The sequence below is a fragment of the Anolis sagrei genome, chromosome 6, assembly GCF_037176765.1.
Source record: "Anolis sagrei isolate rAnoSag1 chromosome 6, rAnoSag1.mat, whole genome shotgun sequence".
In the NCBI taxonomy this organism is placed as follows: domain Eukaryota; kingdom Metazoa; phylum Chordata; class Lepidosauria; order Squamata; family Dactyloidae; genus Anolis; species Anolis sagrei.
Window position 1 is genome coordinate 82920747 of NC_090026.1, and position 17812 is coordinate 82938558.

A 17812-nucleotide genomic window follows, 5' to 3' on the forward strand; every position below is an offset into this window, starting at 1 on the left:
ATTCTCACTTTCCTAATTTACTGTGAAGTTTCACTGTTGGGGTGGCAGCTACAATAATAAGAACTTCATTATTAAAATCTACTGAATATTTCAATCAAAATCTAGAGGTCTTGAGATCTCTGGTGATCCTTGGTCATCATAATGAATATAATGTTGAGGGGTGTTTTTTGGAATAATAGAGCCATCACTTCACATATTCTTTCTCTCATTAAATAAGTCACTGGAATAAGATGAAGGATGTCATTCAAAGACTCCAAACAATGCGTAGCCTTCTTGTACATTTTTCTGATAAGAGTCCAAGAGAACTATTATTTAGATATCAAAGCTGGTTTAAAATGTAGAAGATCACAGGTGCCTACTAGTCTTGTGCATTTGTATATAATCACTATTCATTTCCGTTTATTTCATTCATAAATGTTTTCATTTTCAAGTGCCTCTCCCAAAAACAGACATTGTTCCAAATGAGCTTTTTCATCCCAGGTCTGAAAAAAGGAATATTTCCATCCCATTGGTGGCAATGGGTGAGCTTCCCATGTTCCATTTCCCCTCAGTTTTAGGCACTGGCAGGTGTGAGTGCTTTCTGGGCCTGCATACCACACACACTCTCTTTCCAGGGCTGCAGGCCTGGCAGGTGTGGGGCACTTTGGGCCTTCCAGTGGCATGTACTCTCCTTGGAAAGAAACTGTGTGTGCGGCTTGCAGGCCCAAAGTATCCATGCCTCTCAGAGCCTGCAGCTGAGTGCTAAGTAAGAGGCACTTGGTGCTCGGCTGCAGGCCCTGGCAGGTGTGGGCACTTTGGGCCTGCAAGCCACACATACACTCTTCTTGGAAAGAGAGAGAGTGTAGCTTGCAGGCCCAAAGCCCCCGCATCTGCCAGGGTCTGCAGCTGAGCACTGGGCACCTCTTGCTCGGCACTTGGCTGCAGGCCCTGGCAGGTGATGAAGCTTTGGACCAGCAAGCCACCTATGCACTATCCTTGGAAAGAGTGTGTGTTTGTGGCTTGCAGGCCCAAAGTGCCCACACCTGCCAGGACCTGCAGCCAAGAGCCAAAAATCAGGCATCCAAATGGTTACTGTTCCCACTTTCCTTTTATTTCACTGATATTTCTATATGGGGAGGGGTACTTGTTTCGTGTCATCCAAATGAAACAAACAGAATGGAAACACGAATTAAACGACTGAAACAGTTACCAGGCCCATGACTAGTGCCTACCAAAGGGACTTTGTAGTGTTTGGCCAAAGTTTCTATGCATCAAAATGAGACTGTTGTTAGCTTAATAAAGGAACAATCTGTGTTTTCCTCTTTAACAAATCAATAAATGTCACAGATTTTTTGGCATTGCTCTGAAAGGACTGAAGTTACAACAGACTTAGTAGTGAAGTAGTTTTACAGCCAAGGCCTGTGCCTTTATCATAAATTCTGTTAGCTTCTAGCAGAACAAATGCACAGGTTAGCACATATCTAACCTATGGCATCTGTAGTGTGTTGTATACCCTATGGATGCTGTACAGAATGAACCAGAGCTTAGTTGGACACAGTGTTAATAGTATTCAAGGATAATATATCAATTTCATCCATAATAAAGCACAAGATTCCCCCCCCCCTACATTTTGTTTTTCCCCACAAACACATTTAAATGGAAGCTGTACACTCCCCCGTCATATTTTAAATGTTTAAAATATAATAATGTATTTTATGTTTCTAGAAGTTTAAACTTTTTAATCTGATTACTGCTGTTTAGCTTTGTTTTAATCTGTGTTGTGACCTGTCATGGGTTTCATCATGAGAAACAAGCAAAATATAGATAAGGTAAATAACAGATATATAATCCGAAAAAAGTGTCTTTATAGGCTATTTTCTCTTGTTGTTCTCTAAAGTAGACTTGTTAGATGTGGTTAGACTGAATATTGAAAAATACTTATTTCTAAATCATGCTATTCACATAGAAAAGGGGGCATATTCTTTTGCATAATGAGAAAACTCTTTATGCAAAAGAAAGATAATTAAAAAGGACAGTATGGAAAAAATCCTGTGCTTCTTCTTAAATTTAATTATTCACATTCTCGAGAACCTTCTACAAAATTTCATTTTAAATAGCCAAGAGTTCTGTGCAAAATGTTGTAATTTAAATAATATCCTTACATTGCGACTTGGGAGGGTAAGAAGGAGGATTAATAATAATGAAAAAGAAGATGACTCAATATGACGTGGTTGATTTACAGTGTCCAGGGACATTCACTGGGAGCCATTAGGAGCTCTTTGAAAAGAAAATGTAAGTCATGTCTGAACTTCAAAGATCATGCAATCTGGGAAATATCATCCAGTTTCAGATTGTAAATATTTTATGACTAAAGCTCTATTAACTCCTAAGTGTTTTAAATTCCAAAATGTTTTAAATGACTTGGAAGCATGAGGAAAATATAAGGAAGGAAAGGGAGTAAAATGTTTTGAACTAAGATAATAACAGAAAGTTTGTGTTAAAAACCAAATAATGCTTTTTAAAATACTCATAGGAAACATTTGACATAGGAAACAGCACAGGTGTAACACTTTGATATCATTTTAAGCATTATGGTTCCATTCTATGGAATCTTGGGACCTGTGATGTGCTCTGAATTCTCCAATAGAGAGCTCTAGCTCCCTTGAACTAGTTCGGAGGATACTTTGGTAAAGTATGCTCAGAACTAGACTAAACTACAAATCCCAAGATTCTGTCACCATGCAGTGTAGATATGTCTATTCTCAGACTGCTGTGCACTTAATAGCTATCATTGACAGCCACTGGCATTGACATTATTTGGAAAGTGACTCTGCTTTGGATTTTAGCCTGACTTTCATAGCTTGAGAATAGGATTAACCACCTTAAATAGTTCCTTTAATGTTACATTATTACAGATTACTCATAAGATTCACTGGTTTGATGCGGAGCTGCTGTTAAGCTCAAAGAAGGCGGGAAAGGCTGAGCCTTCATCCACATAGGTCACCATGGCTGTCGAAAATAAAGTTCCAGGACTTTGAGTTTGCAAGCCCTGACCTGAATATGCCACTTATTTCTTTCAGATTAGTCTCCCAAAACCTAAAACTAAATTGTAAATTCTTTAGTGCAGGAGTTCATGAGGATAGTCCCGGCAGTCATGCCTCCAAAAAGATTCCATAGATAACAAAATATTTCTGCTTCGTATATGAATAAGATACAAACATCTCAAGAAAATAATATTCACGTTAATTGTGCTACCAAAATATCCAAAATCCACAATACCTTTTTTAAGCCAGTGCCAAAACATAAATGCATTATGCAAGCTCACATACCAAAAATTGATATACTGTTTTCCAAATATTTATACTGAAATGCATCTCATTTTGAATATTTATTTATTTTCAAAGGAGCAGACACTCCATCAAAACAGGCATCAGAAACAACTGCTAGTAAGTTTATGGGACATTTGCAATCTTCAAAGTTAGAATGTAGAAACAGCACCAGATAAAATAAAAGAGCTGTCTAGCCTCTATTTGACTAAGCCCTTATTCTCTCTCTATGCAAACCTGTCATAGTTGAAAACAGAGAAACAAACTTTAAAGTCTTATCTCCTTATACACTTGTTGGGCAAGAAGAGCCCATAAATAAGTCTCATATTCCTGCAGAGAGTATCTGCTCTGGAAATAGTTCTGGAGCAGTCCTTACCTATACTTGTGGAGACATTCTCCACAAGTGAGTAACCTGAGAACCAAGTCTAATAAAAACCATTTTTTAAAAGGCTATGGATCTTTAAATTAAAAAGAAAAGAGTCTGAAAGGTTGCCATATAGTAGATTGAGCAGGCTTGTTCTTTCTTACTTCACAGAACAAGATAGAATGGATGAGTCAAAACCACAGTAGAAGAGTTTTGGCAAAACATCAAAGTCAAGATGTAATGGCGTACTTTGGTAGCCAGTTGCAGTAGTAGTGATGCATGATGCTGCCAAAAGATCTCCTCGAGAGAGTTCCTCAGCCCTGCAGAACAGGATTTTAGGGTAGAAGGATTGTGTATCAATTCTTGTGCAAACATTGGAGTCCCGTGGCACACAATTGGATTCTGCCTCAGAAGACATAGGTACCTTAAGAATAAGAGCTGACCATTAAAGTCCCTTCAAAATCTATGTATGGGGCAGGGAGAGGCACAAAACTTCCTTTATGAAAGAACATGTAAGTCTTGTTTCCAAAGAGAAGTAAAATGCACAAATTAGTAGTACAAAACTTCCTGGTAAATAGTCTGGTAGAATATGAAGTTATATTTCAATAACTTGAGCTGAAGAAAGATATTGCTCTTAAGTGTGTGCTTTCTTCTTTTGAGACTATTTCTTAGGAACAATAATTAAAGAAGCAGATGGTATTAAGAGGCCTAAGAGAAATATTCCACCTAATGAAAGAATGTGAAGCAAAATTAAATGTCCAAAAAGGGGATGAAATGAATCTTCAATTTCAACAGCAAAAGGAGTCATGGCATGATAGTGAGGGTCATAGGGATTTCCTTTCACTTTAAATGCAGGTAAGAAAGCAGGAATCATTTGAGCTGCTTATTATTCTTATTCCTATTATCGTCAGGACTGGATATTGTTGTTGCTGCTGCCACCTGTGGTTTAGATTATAGTGAAGATGAGGATGAGGATGATTATGATGAACTTTATTTATGCTTAGTCTCTTCCCAAAACTGAGATTCAAGGTTGCATACTATAATAACGCAGCAAGTAGTAGTAGTATTTTAATTAAATTTATAGATGGGGAAATCTATAAAATAATCCCAACGCTGCTCAACCAAAATTATAAAGCCGTCAAAAGGAAGAGGGAGTATGGTTGCTGATCCAACTATATATTTAAAAGTTAGGAACTGGGATCCACTGGAACTGAGAGACTTAAAATGATTCTTCAGATGAATTCCGCTGCCATCATTTCAATATTAATTGGGCTGAGGTAATATTGAGAGATTGTTCTGTAACACACACTGTGCCACTATAGAAAATATTTTGACCACAAGGTATTCACACTGAGGCTGGTATAAGTTGAATAAAATAACAAGAAAGTTTATTGAGCAGGCTTGAAATATTCAGGTACAAATGCTTAATGGTTTCAGTAAAATATTGGCATAAAAAGCTTGTGGTTGCATTAGAGTCAAAATCTTTAAAAACTTCTGGGTTACAAGTCTTCAAAGTTCCACCACAGAAAATTACTTCAGGAAACGAATCTCTGAAAGTAACTCCCAAAAAATGCCCCTTAAGAATCTAGCCAAAAACCCTGAACTAGACTTCCTTAGGAATTGAACAGACCACTAACGGGGTACTGCTCCTACACAGTATTCCAGCTATTTACTCAATAGCTACTCTGAATACTTCACAAAAGACTAATCTTCTTCTTCAAACCCAAACTCGCTCTCACTAACACCAACCCTTCTTCTCTCTTTAACATCCAAACTCCAACTCCAACTGACTCAACTGGGACTTCAAGCCCCAGTTTAAAAGACGCTTTTTTCCTCTAAACCACTTAGGCTCCACCCCCATCTTTCTAACCAATCCTAGCATTCCTATTTTCCCTCTAAGACATGAACACGCACCCTCAAGGCAAACCTAACTAAGATGGCTTCTCCCTGTCTCCCTTTCCTAAAATGGATGCCATGGCTTCACCAGGCCCACTCCCTTAGGCTATTAGGCAGCCAGCTAAGGTAAGGGATTCATTACACACACAAATTAAAATAGACACAATATAGTTTAAAACTTAAAGTATCAACTACAATAAAACAGTTCAAAATGACATCAAAATAATAAAAAAACAATTTAGAAAACCTAGAACCTTAAAAAAACCCTTTCTTTAAAATAATCAGGGCCAGCTATTGAGAAAGCTCTGCCTTGCATTCCCACCAGCCACCACTGCAAAGTTAAGGAGGAAGAAGATATCAGTGCTCATACAGAATCATAGAGTTGGAAGAGACCTTGTGGGCCATTCAGTCCAATCTCTTTCAAGAAGCAAGGAAATTTCATTCAAAACACCCCAGGGCAGCAGAAAACAAACTTGCTCCCTCCTCCCTATGACTTCCACTCACATGGCCATCATGTCTCCTCTCAGCCCACTCTTCTGTAGGTTAAACATGCCCAGCTCTTTAAGCCGCTCCTCATAGAGCTTGTTCTCCAGATCATTTTAGTCACCCTTCTCTGGATATATTCCAGCTTTTCAACACCTTCCTTAAATTGCAGTGCCCAGAACTGGACACAGTATTCCAGGTGTGGTCTGACCAAGGCAGAATAGAGTGATAGCATGACTTCCCTGGATCTAGACACTATACTCCTATTTAGACAGGCCAAAATTCAATTGGTTTTTTTTTTAGCTGCCTCATGACATTGTTGGCTCATGTTTGACTTGTTGTCTTTGAGGACTCCACATGTACTACTATTGAGCCAGGCATCCCCCATTCTGTATCTTTGCATTTCATTTTTTTCTTCCTAAGTGGAGTATCTTGCCTTTGTCCCTGTTGAACTTTTGTTAGTTTTGGCCAATCATTTCTCTAATCTGTCAAGATTGTTTTGAATTCTGCTCCTGCCATCTGGAGTACTTTATATCCCTTCCAATTTGGTGTTGTCTGCAAACTTGATGATCATATGGAGATATACTATCTATTACATAACTTAAACCAAAGTCTAAACATTGTATGTTGCATCTGGAAACAGATCAGTAGCCAGTGAAACTATTACAATATTTACAGTAGTATCTTTATGGTACACTGTTTATCATGTACAATATTTCTTGTCACCAAGATCATTTATTGGCAAGCAGGGTTTCAGGGTTGGTTAGGATTAATTTGTGAAACTGTTTCTAAATTCACATCATCACTGGCTACTGTTTCATTACAACAATGCCAGTGCTGTATCCCCATCTCAGGAGGAAATGAAGCTATAAAACAAATAAAGAAACCCAAATCTACTCTCTTTCCCATTTTTTTTTCATTTTGAAAGCAATCTAAAGTCCAGAAACTGCAACCTGAGGAAACAGTTGAGGGAGAACTAAATTCAATGTGCTTTTAATAAGCTTTGATGGTTGCACGAAAAGGTATGAAACAAAATCTAAAATAAATCAGGCTTTCCTATAAACACATGCAATTTCTTTCCTTTTATACTGACCCCAGCAGGACAGCGATAGATATTGAAGTTCAAACACTCATTGCTACAGTCATGCTCTGAAGGACAGTTGAGAAATGGAAGCGCTGTGTTGATCCATATTGTATCAATAGTTCTAAGAGTTTTCCTATTTTCCAGGAGGGGGTAAGTTGTAAAGCTAATAAGTCTTAATCACCCATTCAAGACCAGCCACTCAATAATGTTTTGGACTAAAACAGTGATAGCTCACATCTTCTTTCTGAAAAAAACAAACAAACCAAAAAACAAGAACACACTTCTCCTGTGAAGACTGCAGATGCATGCAGAGAAAGTGGGGATGCTGTATGTGGGTGCTACATGTTGTTATTGTCCCTGTTAAGCTCAGTCTTGATGGCACAACCTTCATCTCTCCTACTGGCTACCTGTGTTAAAGGTCTGCAAGGAATTCAGGTGGAAAGTGTGAAACAACAGAGTTTAACCTTTGACTGATCGATAAACCTTTTTTAACAGTCAGGCAACTGGTCAGTCTTTCATTAATATAAAAGCACCACGGGGTCCACCCCCTGCCTCATGCTCTCAGGTTTCCAAATTTCCAACTTAAATGCATAAAGAGATCACTGCAATAACTACAGCCCATTTTCCCTTTCATGCCAATTATTGCAGCACTGGGAAGATAATTTTCAGAGTCTGATTGTGCCTTTCCAAATACACCAGGAGACTTGATTCTCTTTGCCTCACCGTGCAGGAAGATCAGTAATTGCCTGGAGGTGGATAAAGCATAATGCTTCTATCTTTGCTGAGGAGCATAAATCCAGGTTTATTACAGGGATGTATAAATTGAGGAGAAGCTGTGAGGGGAAACTACATGAATATAAAGAAATTTCTACTTAACCTCCTCCCCCTCCTCATCCTCAAGTAAGTAAAGGACAAGCTAATCCCACCAGTAGGGAAGGGAGAAATTTATAGTTTCCACGGTATCTAAAATATCATTTTTGCTGTGTGAGCTCTTAAGGAATATAATAACCAATCCTGCACAATCGTCTCAAAGATATATTTTGACAGCACCCTGCTTAGATAATTTCATCAAATGCTCACTCTATACAAATCAATGAAATGGTGATAATTTCCAATCAATCATATTTACAGATCAGCAGTTCTGTTTTGCAAGACTGGAGTAGGCTGAGTGAGTTACTTTCGAAAGGTTTTTAAAAATCCTCAGTGAGCAATTGGAATTTAAGTGCATATGGAAATCAGTACAGAAACTATCATCATCATCATCATCATCATCATCATCATCATCTAAAGTTTGTAGAAGGCAACTATATAAATAAAAAATAAAATGAAGTTTGATTTTCACCATTTTATACATGCAATCAATACATCTTATGATAATTAAAATCAGATTCTAGCAGATACAATATAGAAAGGCACCATATAATCAAAAGTGTTGTTCTCTTTTACTTTGATTGCAATGTTTCTTAATTGGTCATAAAACCACACATATCTTTCTCCTTCATTTTATTACTTGGGATTTTGAAGAGCATGAAAAGGAAAGGATTTAAGTGAGCTGTTTACTCCCATTTCATAAAGAGGGAAAATAAATGACTGCTTCTCTTCTAATTTTGTATAGGGAGAGCAAGGAGGAGCAAAATGTGCAATTCTGTTTCATCCTGCTGCTTCAAATTTCAGGAGACAGGACAGATCATAGCTCTTCCCATTATTATTATTATTATTATTATTATTATTATTACTATTATTATTATTTTGAACACTTTTACCCCACCCTTCTCAACCCCTAGGGGGACTCAGGGCGGCTTCCAATTGGCAACAATTCGATGCCGCATAATAAAATACAAAACAGCAATAATTATAACAGTTAAAAGTATAAAACATTAAGACATAAAACATTAAAACAATATACTTACAGTCCACTGAGCTATTACCAGTCTACACTTATCAGAGACAGAAATGCCACTTCCAATCCCCTGAAAGAGTTTTAGAGTACATTGGTTCCTGTAGGATAATACCTATCTCTTGCTCACCAATATATCTATTTATATTTTTTCCCCTCTGATTTCATTCCATTTATTTCCTGGAGCTAAATGTGCTTGACCCATGTTTTTATTCTGAGAAGTGGCTTCAGTGACTGTGAGTGGTTCAATGTGAATGTGTGTAAAGAGCTGGGCATGTTTAGCTTGCAGAAGAGAAGGCTGAGAGGAGATATGATGGCTATGTATACATATGTGAGGGGTATTCATAGGGAGGAGGGAGCAAGCTTGTTTTTTGCTGCCCTGGAGACTAGGACGTGGAACAACGGCTTTAAACTACAGAAAAGGAAATTCCACCTGAACATTAGGAAGAACTTCTTAACTGTGAGAGCTGTTCAGCAGGGGAACTCTCTGCCCTGGAGTGTGGCAGAGGCTCCTTTTTTGGAGGCTTTAAACAGAGGCTGGATGGCCCTCTGTTGAGGGTGCTTTGAATATGATTTTCCTGCTTCTTGGCATAGGGTTGGACTGGATGGCTCATGAGGTCTCTTCCAACTCAATTATTTTATGTGAAAGCTTGATTTGAACCTGATGTCTATGGGGTAGTAGATGTGAAGGGAAGAATGCAGTGATCCTTGAGAGAAAGCTGATCAGTTTTTCACAAGTTTTCATCCTTGCCAACAAGAAATTTTCTATCATCCCACTTTTCAGCTGCTTTCAAAATGTCCCAGTTTCTATCTCTCTTCATCTCACTTTCACCTATTGTACTCAGCTTACTTCAGTTTCTGAAAACTGAATTCAAAGTTCAAAAATAGTTGGAAGTCAGTTAATTCACCAGGAGAGAGAGGAGTGCACTCAATCCTGCCTTTATGCTCAGCCAAATACAAACTGCCGCACGTTCTTCTAAGTTCCTCCTCAGTGACAACTTTTGCCACCTGACCACACTGTGATATTGCTTGATCCCATGCATCTCAGTTTTCTTCTGTGATATGTCAGAAGCTATGTGGCCTAAGAAAAATATGTTATTTCTTGGATCTTAAAATAATAGCATAACACTGTTATTACACCACAAAAGGGCATAAAAAGTGTGCAAAGTTTAAAGATCTTCAAATCATTTCATCAGGCAAGCTGCAAGGCAACTGGAGAGAAAGAGGTGTATCATCTTCAGCCAGGTAATTTTTAGCAAAGGCTTATTCATTTTTGAAAACACTTGGCACAAGAAGCATTTTCCAAACTAGCAGTTCTTTGTCATAGAATAAGTGAGCATGTCAGCAGGATATTACAAAAATCACTGATGCTTTTGCTGGTTTCAAAAGAAGAAACCATGTTTTAATTGAACTTGAGTAGAAAAAAAACACAAGTGATCAGAAAATATATAATGAGATACTGGTTTAAATTAGAAATATGTTCTGTTTAAGAGCGCATGAGATATCTTAGATAGTAACATTGCTTACCACTATTGTTAGCATTGAAGATCTAACTCAAATTCCATTTACTTTTCTCTGACAAGGAACGCTAGAAAGTGACAGGATTTGAGGCAGACTTTAGAATTAGTGAGGAGACTTAATGCTTCACCTCATCCTGTCATACAAACAACACAACATTTACTGTGTGCTGCGGCTCTCATGCATTTTCCCATTTCCAATATACAATAAGCCTATAAAGTGTAAGTACCAGTTACACTCATATGTCATACACATTGCGCAAAAATAGATAGTGTCAATTTATCCTTTATCCTCCATTCCAGTTACATGTGTGTGTGTGTTTTTAAAAGATAATAAAATGCATTGAGTAATAATTGCGGTAAACAAAGAGCAGATGCCACAGCAAGTCTAATCCAATCCAATCTGAAACTCTGTCACATAAAGGACAGTAAATACATCAGTAGGAAAGAAGAACTTATGAGAATGGGAAATAGGTTCAGTGACCTTTTGTGTAATAAGATTCAATAGGTTGAGTTAAATCTGTTTTTCTTTTATCTTCCTCCTTGTCCTGTCCCCCCTACTCCCCATCTCCACTGATCAAATTTGGTATATTTCCTAATGCATTTAAAGTGAAGATGGAGATGCCTGATGGCAAAGATCTATGCTACACAACAGGAAAGAGTCAGCATGTTCTGTCTGTAGCGGAACACCAGAAGATGAAAAGTCAAATGAGAGTGAATGAGAGAGAGAACCACTTCTTATCAATTGTGATCCTCATGGAGAAAGTTGTAGTACAGATACCTTCCTAGAAGTGAGGATAAACCAGAGACACAGGCAGATTATGCACACACTATTTATGGATTATACAGCTGGATGGAACAAACTCTGTGAGTCCATATGTATCTTCATGTCACCTGCTACTTTATTTCAATGTTGTTAATTTCATATGATTTTTTAAAGCAAGGGAATACTCACAGGTGGCTTGCCATTACCTTCCTCTAAAATATAGCTCACAGCATCTGGCATTCCTATCCAACTACTAGCCAAACCTGACCATGCTAAACTCCCAATATCTGAGAGGAGTTGTTGCCTTCAGAGTGAAAGTAACTAGCATAAAGGCCAATGAAACCTGTTATTTTGAAGGTTGGGTTATCATACTCGTATAAACATTAACAAAGTGTTTTCCCAGGAGCCCCCAGTGACGCAGTGGGTTAAACCACTAAGCTGCTGAGCTTGTTGACCAAAATGTTGCAGGTTCGAATCCGGTGAGCAGCGTGAGCTTCCGCTGTCAGCCCCAGCTTCTGCCAACTTAGCAGTCTGAAAACATGCAAATGTGAGTAGATCAATAGGTACCGCTCCATGCAGTCATTCTGGCCACATGACCTTGGAGGTATCTACAGACAGTGCTGGTTCTTTGGCTTAGAAATGGAGATGTGCACCAACCCCCAGAGTCGGACACAACTGGGCTTAATGTCAGGGAAAAACCTTTACCTTTATCTACAGTGTTTTCCTAAACACTCTCTTTTCTGTTATCCATTGTTTGCACTAACCATACTTCTAGCTTGTCTTGACTCCAGTTGCATTCTTTGCTATATATGGGATTAGAAGCATGCATGAGCTCCACTGTTAGCAGCAGGGTTCCAGACAATTAATTTCTTCCTGTGGAACCGTTAATATACGCAGGGCTCACAGAGTAATATAAGCAAAAAGGCTGGAGGTTTCAATCTCTAAGAAATTTACAATTTCAGTTTTGGAAAAGATTGCAAAAGAGAACAATGAAATGCAATAGCAAAAACAAAGATATGGTAACTGGACACAAACACAGTTTCATAAGATCAGGATTAATTGGGGATGGGCACTCACTTCCCTTTAACGAAGTGGTGGAGGGTTTGAAAATAATGTGTCTCAAATAACATGACCTATACAATACTATGGAGGGAGCATAACAAGGCATAATTGTCTTACCTTTTCTATCAAATAACCCAACAATACAACTCAGGGGGAGAGAATGAAATGTGGACTGTATATTTGTTAGATTCTAAAAAGAATTGAGGGGGGTTTGTGGGCAAGCAAGGTCCCACAATAACTCAGTCTGCAATGTATAATTAATACACAAAGCATATGTTCTGGCTTAAATTATATGAATATTGATTTAAAACATAAAGGACTTAAAATATTAAAATAATTGCCAAAACCAATCAGTTGGTAGACAAATTGTGCTTTGACATGTGTATGAGAAATATTATATTTCATTTTATCTTTCAATGAATTTTTAGATTTTTTTTTGTAGATAGTGCAAGCTCAATGAGGCTTCACAACTGCAAATGTTCCTATCTTCAGAACTCCTTTTATTTATCAGTCATTATCCTAACAGAACAGAATTGCATAAGAACTTCGATTCCCTTTAAACCCAAAAGAACTATTTCACAAGCCCAGCCAGCTCCCCATAGTTTCCATCTTTCAAAAGTTATTACTAGGTCTGCCATTCATTCATTCTTCTAGTGATTTCAAGCCAGCATATATAATTATTTTTATCCATTTCTCTTATACAGTCTACCTTCCATGGGTACAAATCACTTAATTGCCTAGTATCTTCTCAGATGTCAGTAATTGTCCCTTCTGGAAACTTTTAAAACCATAAAAATAAAGTTTTTCATGACTACTTTGTCCTTTGATCACATCCTTAAAAGGAAAATTCCTCAAAAAATGAGGTTTTTTTTTTTTCTAAAATCATGCCATTAAAACTAACTTGCTACAATGCTCTGCTGTGTTGCCTCATGATGATATGAAGTTGGCCACAGCTTCTTGAAGGCCATGCCAGTGAAGTAAATATTCCGACAAGTTCTACCAAGTTAGTGAGCCTTCTATAGCCTCAATGGCAGATTGCAAGTCTTACTCAAGAACATGCCCAGGTCTATACAGACAGGCTCACCACCAGAAAGTTGGCCAACAGCTAACAGTCACATCAGCTAAAATGGTGGTATATATTGGTTGCAACTTGCATCAATGGAAGTTCAATCCACATCAAAAATGACAAATCTTCAGGACCCCATTTTTAAATTAAACATGTGAGTGCTAGTTTCAGAGTGGTAATTTAAACGCATTTCAAAGTGTACATAACACTAGAATTTTAAATACTTTTCAGCTTTGTTGCTCTTTAACTGGATGAACAGTGAAGGACAACACCTACCTGGCACACCAGGGGGTGTTTTCAGGTACTTTCCATTAAAATGCTGAATAACTACTTCACATTTTTCAGTAGATTCCATCCTGGGGGGAAATAAAGAAAATTGTTATTATATCTGTTACTGCACAATAATCAGGAAAGAAATTACTTAATTGAAGGGATTATTTGATTGGGGGAGAAAACCCTCAAAACAAATCTTGTAGAACTTCATAAAAAGGCAAAGAGAACATTTCATTCCCATTTTGAATTAGCTGGCATGAGTCTGTTGTCTTTCTAAATGTATTTACATGACAGCAGTAATATACATTCCAATTCTCATTTGCTACAAAGCCAATGTTATGCTTGCACATGTATAAATGTTTGTCTAACAGTTGATGATTTCATAGAGATGCAGAACTGATCTTCCTCAAATATAATAAAACGGCAGAACAGAAAGCAAACTCAGTAGAGATAAAATGAGGAAAAAACCTCAGTAGAGATAAAATGAGGAAAAGTTTAAATATTACACATTCTTGTTTAAAAACAAGTAAGGCATAAAGATATAGATACAATAATTATAAATACAATGATTAAGAATAATATTTTGATAACATAGAATTCTTATTTTAAAATACTTCTGATGGATGCAATTTTCCCACCTAGAATTCTTCTCTCAGTGACCATTAATAGATTAGCTGATGAAAAGTTAGCACCACACCTACTGTAGACTTCTAATTTTTGGAGATCAGAATGACTACACTATTCAATCAATCAATGATTTATTATGGTCTTTGACCAGCACAGTATAGAATGGGGCACCAGTGCCCAAGGAAGGGAATCGCAGTTCCCAAGTAGGTCAGGTATAAAAGCAGATTAAAAACATGTTATAAAAGAGACAAATTAAAAAGATAAAACAGACTAAACTTACAGTTTAAAGTGCATGTATGAATCTAAAATAGGGGGGCAGCTAATAACAAATATCAGACAACTGGGAAGCTCTAAAAAGGGATGAGAGGGGAGCATTTACAGCAGTTCAGTTATTACAAATCATTCTAACTATATTCCCGTTAATTGCTGCTGGACAGAACTTGGCACCACTAGGTTGTCGCAGAGCAAGAGTTCGAGAGCAACAGGAGGGTGTAATATCTTTCAGTGCGCCCTGGATGTTTTAAAAGCCATGGAGTGATGAAATTAGCTCTAATGTCTCTATAGAATACACATTGGAGGAGAACATGTTCAGTTGTTTCAATGTAGCCAGACTCACACAGGCATAGTCTCTCCTGAGCAGGGGTCTTCCGGTACCTCCCCTCCAGCACTGCCGATGGAAGGGCATGGCATCTTGCCAAAGTGAAAGCTCTTCGGTGTTTAGGCACCTCCAGGTTTGCTAAGTAAGCCATGGGAGCGATGAGATATCTGTTATCTTCTCTAATGGTGAATGCTGGAGAGCAGGCTAAGTCTGATTGTCGCTCTATATCTAGGATCCGTTGTCTAATAAGATCCTTGGATTGGTCCCATCCCATACCTAGCAGTTGTCCTTGAGAGAAGCCTAGAGTTGCAATTTTGATTGCCACTGCCTTATTCCATGTAGACTGAAATTCATCTCTCAGAGTTAACGGAGCAAGGCCACATGTTGAAAAAGACAGATGCAGCCAATAATTGAGGGTGGCTGTCCACACTCTCGCCTCCCTCTCACGAGGCCTGTCTCTAGTCGCAGGGTAGCGTTTGAGACACATCTGGGGACCTGCATTGCCAATCTTAGAAATTTTGATTGTACTTGCTCCAGAGGGGCATAGTTTGAGAAGGGACCGAGTTGGGCTCCATACATCATTTGTGCTATGGATTTTGCTTCAAAGAGCTTAAGTAGAGCTGGTATGTAGTGGCCTCCCCCCATTTTGAGAAACTTTAGGATAGCATATGAGCTCTTTTGTGCTGCCTCTGCTATGTAATCCACATGTACTTTCTTGTTTCCAGTGCAGTGATAGAATACTCTCAGGTATTTAAAGCTGGAGACCTGTTCAATATTGTGCTTGGGTCATTTCGCAAACACCATAATTTTGGTTTTTTTAAAAAAAATAAGATGAAGCTGTTCTTCATTACAATATTTAGTTAAGGCTTTCAAGGCTCTTTTCAGGCCTACTTGAGTTCTGGATAGTATCACTGTATCGTCTGCATAAAGCAGGGTAGATACGTGTCTTCCTGCCAGTTTTGGAGGGTGGTAGTCCAAGTTGTAAAGGTGCTCCACCATGGAGTTAATATAAAAGTTAAATAGTAGTGGAGCCAAAGTACATCCCTGCTTGACACCTTTCTCAGTTTCAACGGCCCTAGTGAGATGACCTTGAGGGCTACATCTTATTTTCAATATGGTCCCTTCATGAAGTATGCGAATTAATTGCAATAGTCATCTATCTATTGAGGTGGACCCAAGTTTTTCCCATAATTTGATACGAGAGATTGAGTCAAAATCTGCTCTAAAGTCTATGAATGCAGCATAGAGGGAAAAAGTTCCCTGGGAGGTATATTTTTCTATAAGATGCTATTCAAATGTGACAGCAACATTCATTTCAGCGATATCGTCCCCCAGGGGAAATGATCACCATTAGTAGGCTTGTGGGTGGATCCGTTTTAGCCATTTTTCCTTTGCCAATCCAGCTTCTTTGGCTTGATTGGAGGGCTGTAATGGCAAGGGCCCTGCCATCATGGTTTTCTGACCATAACAGGACCATGTGATAGCTGATCACGGCTCCTTCTCCCCATTTTAGGAGCATGTGACGCACAAAGAGACTGACACCGCATGCTCCTCCTCACTAGGGGTCTCCCTGTGAACCCTGCCTGTTGGGCCAGTTGGAGTAGAAGAACACCGTGACATGTCTTATGCAAACTATGTTTATGGTGACTTCCTCTATTGCTGTCAGTTGCATCCTCATGCTTCAGTCTGATTGCCTTGCTGCTGCTCTGCTTGATTGTTTGGCTTGGCCTCTCTCTAGATCTTTTCAATTTTCCTTCATTTTCTTGATTCTTTTTATTTAGTGGGACTGACTGGGAGTTGGAAATGTGTGGGACGGGTGGGTAGGGTGCATGTGCATGTTTGGGGACTTGGGAGAAAGGAAGTATATATTTCTTCTTGTTTGGGGACTTGGGAGAAAGAAAGAGTATATATTTCTCCTTGCTCTTGTTGTGTGCTTTTCATTAGAAATTTTTGGGTGGCTTTGAGAGCCTTTACTTCTCCCCCCCCCCCCCCCCGCTCCTCTTCTTCAGAAAATACTTCTAAAAGATTATGATTATGATGATTATTTTTAAAGCAAAAAGAAAACTCTCATTCTCAGAGAACAATTACCTAGTTATCTACCTTCCTTTGCAAACTAGTTCTGTTTTTATATATTTCTCTGTGCTGCTTAATAATAATAATAATAATAAGAAGAAGAAGAAGAAGAAGAAGAAGAAGAAGAAGTATTGGCTGACTATTGCCACTTGCCTGCCAGTATTACAAAGAGCAACTACAACACTTAGTGGGTTTCAATCTGTGGAGAAACTTAGCAAAAGTTTTGGAAAAAGTTGCTTGCTATTTTTTTTTAATTAGGAAAAAGGGAAGTGTAATAGTGGGGCACTGGGCTGTATGATGTAGAAGTGCATCTTTGACATTTGGCAGGGAGGAATAGTACCCTGCTGCTGTTCCTGGAGAAGTTGCAGAGCAATACCAGCAAGGATGTACCTTTTGGGATTTTTTAAAAGGAGAATTTATTTTTAGAAAGAAAAGAAATTCCAAAAAGTCAGGGGATGACCCAAACATGATGAAATTTCAGAGAATAAGGAGAAATTGCACATCCTCCTTCAGGGTTCAGATAAAAACTCTATTTTAAAATTGACCCTTTTTATCCAAAAAGCACTGGCCATCCGTGAGAAGATGGAAGCAGAGAGAGGCGACCTTGCTGCCATCAACAAAACTCAAACTTAAAAACTTAATATGGACACGCCACTAGTTTTACCTACCCATGCCCCCCACCCTAACCCTATTTTAAGGAATTAAACAATTTTAATCTTTTAACCTTTGTATCTTGTAGTTGCTCAATTATTTAGGAGTGGGTTGACAGGCCAGTAGGCCATGATGCCTTGTATTCATATA

At 38.3% G+C, this 17812-nt stretch overlaps 1 protein-coding gene across 8 annotated transcripts in view; it reads right to left on the reverse strand.

Annotated features, from left to right (window-relative positions):
- Window positions 1–17812, reverse strand: part of RBMS3 (RNA binding motif single stranded interacting protein 3) — a 911371-nt gene that overhangs the window by 167503 nt on the left and 726056 nt on the right. For all 8 annotated transcript variants that reach the window (XM_060781878.2, XM_060781880.2, XM_060781882.2 and 5 more), the window contains one exon: window positions 13717–13796. In XM_060781878.2, coding sequence (XP_060637861.2) covers window positions 13717–13796 — 80 coding nt within the window. The remainder of the gene's footprint in view (window positions 1–13716; window positions 13797–17812) is intronic.